We start from the raw sequence: 12,496 nt of genomic DNA, 5'->3' as shown, positions 1-12,496 counted from the left end.
GCAGAATGCTTTAATAAGAAAGAAAATGGTGTTAACCCAGGTAAAATAAACAGGTGATTGTTGAATAGGGCTCTTTACCACCTTCAAAACATCAATGAAGTGAATATCTTTTTAAAAGAATGGTGTTCCATTCGTCCAGTACAGTTCCAAAAATGTATAGTCTATGCCAAGCTGCTATGAAGTCGTCAATAAAGCATTGGTGGCTAACAGAATTGTATTTGTTCACTAATCACTATATTTGCATTGTTGTTTCTCGTAGTGTAAATTCATTAGGGACATACTTGTTGCGTTTAGATTTTAAAATATGGTCTCCCTCATCATCTTCATTCTCCTCGTCAGTAGAGGGTAAATTAGAGTCATCATCTGTAATGAAAAAAAAAAAAAAATATATATACACCAATCAGCCATAACATTAAAACCACCTCCTTGTTTCTACACTCACTGTCCATTTTATCAGCTCCACCTACCATATAGGTGCACTTTGTAGTTCTACAATTACTGACTGTAGTCCATCTATTTCTCTTCATGCTTTGTTAGCCCCCTTTCAAGCTGTTCTTCAATGGTCAGGACACCCAAAGGACCATTACAGAGCAGGTATTATTTAGGTGGTGGATCATTCTCAGCACTGCAGTGACACTGACATGGTGGTATGTTAGTGTGTGTTGTGCTGGTATGAGTGGATCAGACACAGCAGCGCTGCTGGAGTTTTTAAATACCGTGTCCACTCACTGTCCACTCTATTAGACACTCCTACCTAGTTGGTCTATCTTGTAGATGTTGGCTGGATATATTTTTGGTTGGTGGACTATTCTCAGTCCAGCAGTGACAGTGAGGTGTTTAAAAACTCCAGCAGCGCTGCTGTGTCTTATCCACGCATACCAGCACAACACACACTAACACACCACCACCATGTCAGTGTCACTGCAGTGCTGAGAATGATCCACCACCCAAATAATACCTGCTCTGTAGTGGTCCTGGGAGAGTCCTGACCATTAATGAACAGCATGAAAGGGGGCTAACAAAGTATGCAGAGAAACAGATGGACTACAGTCTGTAACTGTAGAACAACAAAGTGCTTCTATATAGTAAGTGGAACTGATAAAATGGACAGTGAGTGTAGAAACAAGGAGGTGGTTTTAATGTTATGGCTGATTGGTGTATGTATATATGCATTATAAAATAAAGTATTTATTTATTACTAGTATTTTTATACATTAGGTATTCACCACATGGCCATAAGTTTGGAAACTGACACATTCAGACAATCAGACCCAAAATATCATCAATGCCCAGATCAAGGCATTAAATTAGAATAAAATAGATTTGGTCTCTTTCTTTTGCTTCTATACTGTACCAGCCTCCATTCTTCTTCTTCAATAAAATAAAATAGTCAGAAGTCTATCGTATCCCAAAAGTCAAGGGTCGACATCTTGCCATTTAACTTTCTCTGTACCAAAGTAGAATGCTTCTAAAGGCCAAAAAAGAAATGGAATCTTTTTTTTTTTTTTTTTTTTTTTTTTTAATAGCTTGAAGAGTCCAGACGGTGCAACTTTAATCACAGAGGCATGCCAAGCTTTATTAATAATAATATTCTGAAAAACAAGAAAAGAAGAATAAACCCTTAAATAAATACATAAATGACTAGAGATGCTTAATAGGCACTTTGCTGGCATGGTGTATGTCCATCAAAATATATTTATATATATTTCGGCATTTAGCTGACACTTTTATCCAAGGCGAGTTACAGCTGTGACAGTATACAGTCTAAGCAATTGACGTGCCTGTCAGTGGTAAGGCCTCAACCGGCAACCTTCTGATTACTAGTCCAGTAACTTAACCACTAGGCTACAGCTGCCCACACAAAAACATGTAAATGTGGGGGCAACTGACACATTTACATCAGACCCAAAATATCATCAATGCCCAGATCAAGACATTAAAATAGATTAGGTCTTTTTCCTTTACTTTTATACAATACCAGCCTCGATTCTTCTGGAAAGGCTTGTCACTAGATTTTGGAGCTTGAATTGCTGGATTTACTAACAGGAGCGTTAATAAGGCTGGCAATAAAATGTAGTATATAGTCAGAAGTCTATTGTCTTCCTAAAGTCAAGGGTTGACGTCTTGCCATCTTACTTTCTCTGTACCAGACTAGCCAAACCATTACTTTATTGTTCTGCACAGGGGTTTCGTTCTGCTAAAAAAGGTAAGGGGATTCCAAAAAGTATTGACAGGGAGTTGAAAGCATGCAGTTTTTAAGAATTTCTCTGCATGTTCTATCATACTAAAGTCCCAGACTAGAACCTCAAAAACAGACCCAGACCCAAAACAGACCACTATTCGTCCTCCATTGCACTTTACAGCATTATGCTGTTTGGCATCAACCAATTCAGAATTTATTAATCTGACTACTAGACATGTCATTCATTACTACTGTTCCAGAGTCCAGTACTGGTATGTTTTACACCACCATCATTGACCAGGGATGTTGCACATCATGATTTGTGATTTATGTGCAGCCGATTGGTCATGAAAAACCTATGGTGTCTGTGGTGCTCCACATAATTCTTGCACTGTTTTGCTCCTAGTAGACAGAATTATTAATAAATGAATAAACTCATTGCATGGGTGGTATCTCATGACAGTGCTACAGTAAAAGTATTGGAATCAAAGAGTTAAACCCATCCTAATGGGAATTTACATTGTATTGTTTCTTCGCCCCTTTAATTATACAAGGGATATTCAAAAAGTTTCCACACTTTTATATTTTGGTTGGAAACGGTGATGGTGGGAGGAGTAGTAATTGGTCGTGTCTGAGAGACTGAGAGAGAACTTATAGTCCGGATTTAACGCCATCTGATTTCCTTTTTGGACCGCTCAAAGAAGCTTTAAGGGAAAGAAGATTGTCATGTGATTACGATGTGAAAGCAGCAGTGCATTTTTTGCTGATGGCATTAAAAAGTTGGTATGACACTGGGAAAAATGCATCAGAAGGTGACTATGTAGAAAAGTGATGTCATTTGTTTTATAAATTCTTAATAAATAGAGTTAAAAAAAACTTTATGAAGAACCCTTGTATGTACTTTTTTTAGAAGATGAAGAAGAAGATATACTCTATTTGTCATATATACATATACAGTTGTGCAGTACAATGAAATTCTTTCTTCGCATATCCCAGCTTGTTTGGAAGCTGGGGTAAGAGCGCAGGGTCAGCCATCGTACAGCTCCCTGGAGCAGAGAGGGTTAAGGGCCTTGCTCAAGGACCCAACAGTAGCTGCATAGCAGAACCTGGATTTGAACAGCCAATCTTCCGGTTGATAGCCCAAAGCTCTACCCACTAGGCTACCACTGTCCCTAGCAATTACAATAAATAAATAAATAACCATAATGCACAAAAATTACACATATTTAAGTTTTTCTAGTTAAAAGTTTTTCTAGTTATCCATAGCAGAATATGCTATGGATGCTACAAATACCTTCTTAAGCTTCTTTAAACATTCTTTACTTATTAATAGTGATCAAGATAAGTTATTGGCCATCTTATTTACTCATTCTGTCAACGCACTACATTAACATAATGTACAAATCAATTCCTTCTATATTGGATATAAATAAATAACAATTCACCTCTTTCACCTGTTATAAAATACAAACATCAATAGTTAATCACCTAGCAACTGCAATAAGCCTAAATCAATAAACTCATAAAATCTTTAGGGCGATGTAGTCAGCCGGGTAATAACTTCAAGACACAATCCCAACTAATTAAATATTTGCAAAGGCACTGACACCAGATTAGTATATATTAGCTAATCCACAGGAACACTGTTTGGCAAGCAGCTTCATGATTATGCAGGGATTACGATAGGACACATTTATCAAATAGTTATCTGCGGTACAGAGTTGATGTTTAAAATTAGCACCCACTTATCAAACAGATAAACACACCGGTCTGTGAAACTAATCTGTTTCTAATCTGTCCTTAAATAAAAACATTTAGCAATGACAAACTCAAACATCCAGTATGCCTGAACAAGGTTACCCAGTGAGTCCTTCTTTCGTTTATGTGGTGGGTCCTCGATGATTTTGTTGAGATCCCCCCGGTCTTTTAGATCCACTGGTTTCTCCCATACAGACAGATGCATGGTGGGGTTGAAGAAGAACACCCTGTCATCACCGGTCCAAACCACACACCTGTAATGACACAAAGACAACTGCAGTGACTTATTTGACACACACACAGAAATTGAATACTGTAATTAGACAATGATTACAAAAACATAATCAACAAAATCCTTTGAAAAATTAATGATTAAAATTATTATTATTTATTATTATTTAGTTTTTTTATGCATTTTCTCCCCTTTTTATCCTGACTTTTAGCACGTCCAATTGCCTGATTGGGTCATGCTTCCTCTCCACTAATGCCGGCCCTGGCTCTGTTTGAGGAGAACAAAGCTAACCCACGCCCCCTCCGACACGTGGGCAGCAGTTTGCATTTTGTCACCCACACCAGACAAGATCAGCTGCGGACCAGCTTTGTGTACGGAGAGACACACTCTGATCCACCTCTGTGCAGGCGCCATCAATCAGCCAGCAAAGGTTGTAGTTGTATCAGTTATGAGAGAGTCCCTATCCGGCTTAACTATATGAACAACAGGCCAATCGTTGTTCATGTGACCGCTCAGCCCAGCTGGCAGGTAGAGCTGAAACTCCATACAATGTATTCGAGATCTCAGCTCTGATGTGGTAGCGTGTGTTTTTTTTTACTGCTGCGCCACCTGAGTGGCCAATAATTAAAATTATTAATGATGAAAAATTATTTAATAAGCACAACTTGCTATTTTTGTTAAAATAAAATAACAATAATACTAACAATACCAATAATAATAATAATAATACAAATAATAATAATATCAACACAAATAATAATAATAATAATACCAATAATAATAATAATAATAACAACAACAACAACAACAAAACAACAACAATAATAATAATAATCACAGTAATAATAATAATAATACCAATAATAATAATAATAATACCAATAATAATCATCATTTTTATTAATAATAAATGTAAAATACAATTTAAAAAAAAAAAAAAAAAAAAAAAAAAAAAGTATACCTCTGCACCACCAAACTCCTGATTAATATGCTGATCTTGCCATATCAAGGACAAGCTAAGTGTTCAGATAAAAAACTTCAGTGTAAAAAATGCATAAGCATGTGCATGATATGTAAACCTTTAACTTTCATTATATGCTAATTTGGTAACGCTATGTTTGAAGAGCTGCACTATACAGCCAAAAGACAGTAATTGACTTCAGGTGTTTTAATCTCACCCACATGCTTACTTAAACTTAGAAAACTCATTAAGAGACAGACCTTCATGTCTGACCTTTTTAAACTAAATGATTAGAAATTCTCATATACACACTTGAAAATCTCTTACAGCCATGAAAGGTGTAGGTGTAGGGAATCCAGAATAATGCACATGGTTTTGGGATCTCTAACAAGCTAATGGCCATACTTTCAATTTAATTTAATTAATAATAGAAAAACAATTTTTAATAAATGACTTAAATTTGGTTTTTAATGATACAATAAAAGAACAACATTTTGGAAAGTAAACAATAAAATGGAGTTTACAGTTCCCTAAAATATCTACAGTCTGTGCTTCCTCTACCCCTTAGGCATCATCATTCCTCGGGGGTGCCAAAAGTAATTTAATCTGACTTCATGCCAAGCATGACAAACAAATTCTGACATTTTATTTAGACTCCTATCAGAACTGAGCAGTCTGCTGAACCAAGTCACCAGGTTTTCGATTAAATCCCACCTAGCAATAAAGCCCTTATATTCTATTTGTGGCATTTTTTTCTATTGCAAACAGATGACAGATGCCAATCTAATGGACTGTTTGTCCTCCGTGTAACTTTGTCGATAAAATTTCACATTTTACCTAAAACATCTGAGCTAAAAAAGAGCTTAAGGAGCTGGCGTTTCACACGCTGAAAGGCCTGGAGGCTTTGTGCTATATGAGCAATGCAGGAAGTCGATAAACACACTGCAGCTTTGGTAAGAGGTTTTTTTTCTGAGCCTCTGTCTTCCACAACATGTTTAATGTAAAGCCCTATCGAATGAATTTAGCTCCCAGAGTCAACAAGTGACAGAGATAAACCATGTTGCCTGGCCTGTCGTTTATGTGTATGTGTGTTTTCTGCCAAGTGTGATGGTGGGCTTGCATAATGGCTACACTGTTCTGGTGGAGGTTTGAGATCGAGCATTAAATGAGCAGGAGTCTGGTGCTATATACACTGATCAGCCATAACATTAAAACCACCTCTTTCTACACTCACTGTCCATTTTATCAGCTCCACTTAACATATAGAAGCACTTTGTAATTCTACAATAACTGACTGTAGTCCACCTGTTTTTCTGTATGCTTTGTTAACCCCCTTTCATGCTGTTCTTCAATGGTCAGGACTCCCCCAGGACCACCACAGAGCAGGTATTATTTAGGTGGTGGGTCATTCTCAGCACTGTAGTGACACTGACATGGTGGTGGTGTGTTAGTGTGTGTTGTGCTGGTATGAGTGGATCAGACACAGCAGCGCTGCTGCAGTTTTTAAACACCTCACTGTCACTGCTGGACTGAGAATAGTCCACCAACCAAAAACATCCAACCAACAGCACCCCATGGGTAGCGTCCTGTGACCACTGATGAAGGTCTAGAAGATGACCAACTCAAATGGCAGCAATAGATGAGCAATCGTCTCTGACTTTACATCTACGAGGTGGACCATCTAGGTAGGAGTGTCTAATAGAGTGGACAGTGAATGGACATGGTATTTAAAAACTCCAGCAGCGCTGCTGTGTCTGATCCACTCATACCAGCACAACGTGCACTAACACAGCACCACCATGTCAGTGTCACTGCAGTGCTGAGAATGATCCACCACCTAAATAATACCTGCTCTGTGGTGGTGCTGTGGGAGTCCTGACCATTGAAGAACAGGGTGAAAGCAGGCTAAAAAGATATGCAGAGAAACAGATGGACTACAGTCATATACGGTATATACTGGTGCTGGTCATAAAATTAGAATATCATGAAAAAGTTGATTTATTTCAGTAATTCCATTCAAAAAGTGAAACTTGTATATTATATTCATTCATTACACACAGACTGATATATTTCAAATGTTTATTTCTTTTAATGTTGATGATTATAACTGACAACTAATGAAAACCCCAAATTCAGTATCTCAGAAAATTAGAATATTGTGACAAGGTACAATATTGAAGACACCTGGTGCCACACTCTAATCAGCTAATTAACTCAAAACACCTGCAAAGGCCTTTAAATGGTCTCTCAATCTAGTTCTGTAGGCTACACAATCATGGGGAAGACTGCTGACTTGACAGTTGTCCAAAAGATGACCATTGACACCTTGCACAAGGAGGGCAAGACACAAAAGGTCATTGCTAAAGAAGCTGGCTGTTCACAGAGCTCTGTTTCCAAGCACATTAATAGAGAGGCGAAGGGAAGGAAAAGATGTGGTAGAAAAAAGTGTACAAGCAATAGGGATAACCGCACCCTGGAGAGGATTGTGAAACAAAACCCATTCAAAAATGTGGGGGAGATTCACAAAGAGTGGACTGCAGCTGGAGTCAGTGCTTCAGGAACCACCACGCACAGACGTATGCAAGACATGGGTTTCAGCTGTCGCATTCCTTGTGTCAAGCCACTCTTGAACAAGAGACAGCGTCAGAAGCGTCTCGCCTGGGCTAAAGACAAAAAGGACTGCTGAGTGGTCCAAAGTTATGTTCTCTGATGAAAGTAAATTTTGCATTATCTTTGGAAATCAAGGTCCCAGAGTCTGGAGGAAGAGAGGAGAGGCACAGAATCCACGTTGCTTGAGGTCCAGTGTAAAGTTTCCACAGTCAGTGATGGATTGGAGTGCCATGTCATCTGCTGGTGTTGGTCCACTGTGTTTTCTGAAGTCCTAGGTCAACGCAGCCGTCTACCACGAAGTTTTAGAGCACTTCATACTTCCTGGTGCTGACCAACTTTATGGAGATGCAGATTTCATTTTCCAACAGGACTTGGCACCTGCACACAGTGCCAAAGCTACCAGTACCTGGTTTAAGGACCATGGTATCCCTGTTCTTAAGTGTTGTGAAGAGGAAGATGCGATATGCCAGACCCAACAATTCAGAAGAGCTGAAGGCCACTATCAGAGCAACCTGGGCTCTCATAACACCTGAGCAGTGCCACAGACTGATGGACTCCATGCCACGCCGCATTGCTGCAGTAATCCAGGCAAAAGGAGCCCCAACTAAGTATTGAGTGCTGTACATGCTCATACTTTTCATGTTCATACTTTTCAGTTGGCCAACATTTCTAAAAATCCTTTTTTTGTATTGGTCTTAAGTAATATTCTAATTTTCTGAGATACTGAATTTGGGGTTTTCATTAGTTGTCAGTTATAATCATCAACATTAAAAGAAATAAACATTTGAAATATATCAGTCTGTGTATAATGAATGAATATAATATACAAGTTTCACTTTTTGAATGGAATTACTGAAATAAATCAACTTTTTCATGATATTCTAATTTTATGACCAGCACCAGTGTGTGTATATAAATATACTGTATATATACAGTATATATATACTGTATATATATATATATATGTATATATATATATATATATATATATATATATATATATATATATATATATATATATATATATATATATATATATATATAGGGGTAACCAGATGGACACAAATAACTTGTGCACAGTAACTACACAATGACCACAAAAACATAATTAACAAAATCGTTTAAACAGTCTTTTTAATTTAACAATTTTTTATTCTTTTCCTGGGACTGCAAATGATTATCCAATTCATTAAATGATTATCTAATAAGCACAACTTGCTATTTAAATAATAAAAAAATTAATGAAAAACAAAATAAAACAAGGAAAAAAAAAATAAAGTACACCTCTGTGCCACCCAAACTCCTAATTAATATGCTGATCTCATTATGCCAAGGACAAGTGTTCAAAAAATGCAACTTTAGTGTAGAAAAGGCATAAGCATGTGCATAATTAATGAAATGCCCTTTAAACAGATTTTATTGTTGACTCTGGTGTCAGAGAGAAAAAAGCTGTGTGTGCATGTTTTAATTAGAAGACAAAAATATGAACATACAAATATGTGTGCAAACCTTGTAATGAAAAAAAACATGTACTTGTCATTGTCACTGCATAATTAAGCGAGTTGAGACATTTATGTTCTGGTGCATTTAATCAATAAATAGCATAAGGAGTAGAAATCAGTGGTGCTGATAATTTGTTCATGTACGTGTCAGACATCTTTGTGTTTTTATGTATGCATGTGAGCAGTAGATACCCAAAGTAGTGCCATGTAGATTGTGAGTACGGTGGCCCGCTGAGTCAAAACACAATAACATTTACAAAACAAACGAAAGCTGACAACACAACCACAATAAGGAAAAACGCAAATACAATAAGACAACACAACAACAATAAGGAAAAACACGAAATACAATAAGACAACAAAACAACAATAAGGGAGAACGCGAATATATTAAGACAACACAAATGCTTTAAGGTGGAACGCAATTACATTAAGGGAACACAACGAAATTAAGGAAACACGAATACAAATCTACAACGGAAATGCTCCCGGTCACTAGAGGGCGTCTCTATCATTTTTTATCTGTATGAACACTGCAGCAAAAGAAGCAAGAAGAAGAGCAGCGTAGCGCAGAGCATCTGGCTTCGGTTTAACTTTAACTTTCAGGGCTGTAATTCTAAATAAAATTCAGCTTTTGATAAATTCACGTCAAACCATTTTTATACAAACACATCAATGTTTCTCACCTACTACAAACTATTTTTATATTAATTTTAAATAAATATCAATAAATCTGATCATTTTATATTGGAGATGAATTATGCAGGTCTCGTATAATTTCATTTATTAGTACAAACATCAATGTTTCCCATTTACTAACAACTTTTTTTAGTTACATTTTTAGTTGTATTTTATTTAAATTTATAGTTAAGATGTATGATCATTGTACTGCACATCTGTATAGGTATATATGACAAATAACGGCTATATTACCTTATTTCATATAGGATAATTATAAATTATGGAATTATTTGATATGATTAAATTTATTAATGTAAACTATTTTATATTTACACATACAGTACATACCCCTCACCTACAAACTTCTTTACATTATTAAATCATTTATTTTAGTTTCTAGTTAAGATCAATAATTGTATAATATTTATATTTTACAGTTATCTGTTCATTTATGTCTATATAAAAATGGTTTGACATTAATATAATCAAATAATACAAGACTTGTATTTATTTATTTGCACAATAAAATTATTATAAAAGAAAGACAATTTTTGTATTGTTAAATTTGAAATTGTTAAAAAAATTAAAAGTTTTTTTTAAACAATAGACGTAATCTTAAATTTAAAATGAAATTGCTTTTTAAGTATGTTGCCTATTTTCATGTGTAAGAATTCATAAAATAAGTCTAAAATAAGTTTTTCAAGCACTTATTTAAACTAGAATGCCGAATGTCATACGAACGTAGAATATTACTAATGGGCATGCATATGTACGCTTAAAATGATTAATGATAACTAACTAATACATTGTGAATATACTGTTAAATGGTTTATGACATTAAAACATGTTAAACTGTAAAAGCGTGGCACAATATGACAGTCCGTTTAAAACTCAAGTTAGTTGATTTTGCAAATATGTTAGAAATTTGGCAAGCTAATAGCTGCCTGATGTTTAAAAAACAAAAAAGCGTCAAACCACCGACACTAAAAAGCTCGATTTTATTTAGAATTATATCACTGAATGTTAAAGTTAAACCGAAGCCAGATGCTCTGCACTACGCTGCTCTTCTTCTTGCTTCTTTTGCTGCAGTGTTCATACAGATAAAAAATGATAGAGACGCCCTCTAGTGACCGGGAGCATTTCCGTTGTAGATTTGTATTCGTGTTTCCTTAATTTCGTTGTGTTCCCTTAATGTAATTGCGTTCCACCTTAAAGCATTTGTGTTGTCTTAATATATTCGCGTTCTCCCTTATTGTTGTTGTGTTGTCTTAATATATTCGCGTTCTCCCTTAATGTTGTTGTGTTGTCTTAATATATTCGCGTTCTCCCTTATTGTTGTTGTGTTGTCTTAATATATTCGCGTTCTCCCTTAATGTTGTTGTGTTGTCTTAATATATTCGCGTTCTCCCTTATTGTTGTTGTGTTGTCTTAATATATTCGCGTTCTCCCTTAATGTTGTTGTGTTGTCTTAATATATTCGCGTTCTCCCTTAATGTTGTTGTGTTGTCTTAATATATTCGCGTTCTCCCTTATTGTTGTTGTGTTGTCTTAATATATTCGCGTTCTCCCTTAATGTTGTTGTGTTGTCTTAATATATTCGCGTTCTCCCTTATTGTTGTTGTGTTGTCTTATTGTATTCGCGTTTTTCCTTATTGTTGTTGTGTTGTCTTATTGTATTCGCGTTTTTCCTTATTGTTGTTGTGTTGTCTTATTGTATTCGTGTTTTTCCTTATTGTTGTTGTGTTGTCTTATTGTATTTCGCGTTTTTCCTTATTGTTGTTGTGTTGTCAGCTTTTGTTTGTTTTGTAAATGTTATTGTGTTTTGATTCAGCGGGCCACCGTATGTGACGGCCTGGGTTAGGATGGTTTTTAGTCCATAAGGTTTCTTTTAGATTCTCTGTCCCCCATCTCCCAAAACATGCTGAAAATGAATATGCTTCTTTAAATTGCTTCAGGGTGTGACTGCACTGAATAAATAGGTGAACATCGTTTTCATTTGCCACTGGACTAAATGCAACCTTGACACATGAAAATATTTTTGGGTTCTTATTTTATGCAAGGCAGGATTACCCTGGACAGGGCACCAAGGTTTTTAAAGGTTTTTAAAGGTTTTCACTGTAACACCTAATTGTTTTTTGTAAATACACAAATATAGAATTTGCTGCCTGCAACACACTCACTGTGTTACATCACCTTTCCTATTGATGAAATTTTTTAATACTTGCTCAATACAAAATCTTGGCGGCACAGTGGCTTGGTGGGTAGCACTGTCGCCTCACAGCAAGAAGGTCCTGGGTTCAATTACCAGGTGGAGTGGTCCGGGTCCTTTCTGTGTGGAGTTTGCATGCTCTCCCCGTGTCTGCGTGGGTTTCCTCCGGGAGCTCCGGTTTCCTCCCACAGTACAAAGACATGCAAGTGAGGTGAACTGAAGATACTAAATTGTCCATGGCTGTGTTTGACATTAAACTTGTGAACTGATTAATCTTGTGTAATGAGTAACTACCGTTTCTGTCATGAATGTAACCAAAGTGTGTAGATTTTACCATTGTCTGATTAGTCTCTACATGATG

General features: G+C 36.2%; 1 protein-coding gene across 1 annotated transcript in view; it reads right to left on the bottom strand.

Moving 5' to 3' along the window:
• tcerg1l (transcription elongation regulator 1 like) overlaps positions 1–12,496 on the bottom strand; it is a 162,931-nt gene that overhangs the window by 8,362 nt on the left and 142,073 nt on the right. Inside the window, exons 7-8 of the mRNA XM_063003929.1 lie at positions 4,043–4,194; positions 282–363 (exon numbers count right to left, since the gene is read on the bottom strand). Of these exons, the coding sequence (XP_062859999.1) occupies positions 282–363; positions 4,043–4,194 (234 nt within the window). The remainder of the gene's footprint in view (positions 1–281; positions 364–4,042; positions 4,195–12,496) is intronic.

The sequence above is a fragment of the Trichomycterus rosablanca genome, chromosome 10, assembly GCF_030014385.1.
Source record: "Trichomycterus rosablanca isolate fTriRos1 chromosome 10, fTriRos1.hap1, whole genome shotgun sequence".
Taxonomy (NCBI): Eukaryota; Metazoa; Chordata; class Actinopteri; order Siluriformes; family Trichomycteridae; genus Trichomycterus; species Trichomycterus rosablanca.
This window is presented reverse-complemented; position numbering and strand designations above follow the sequence as displayed.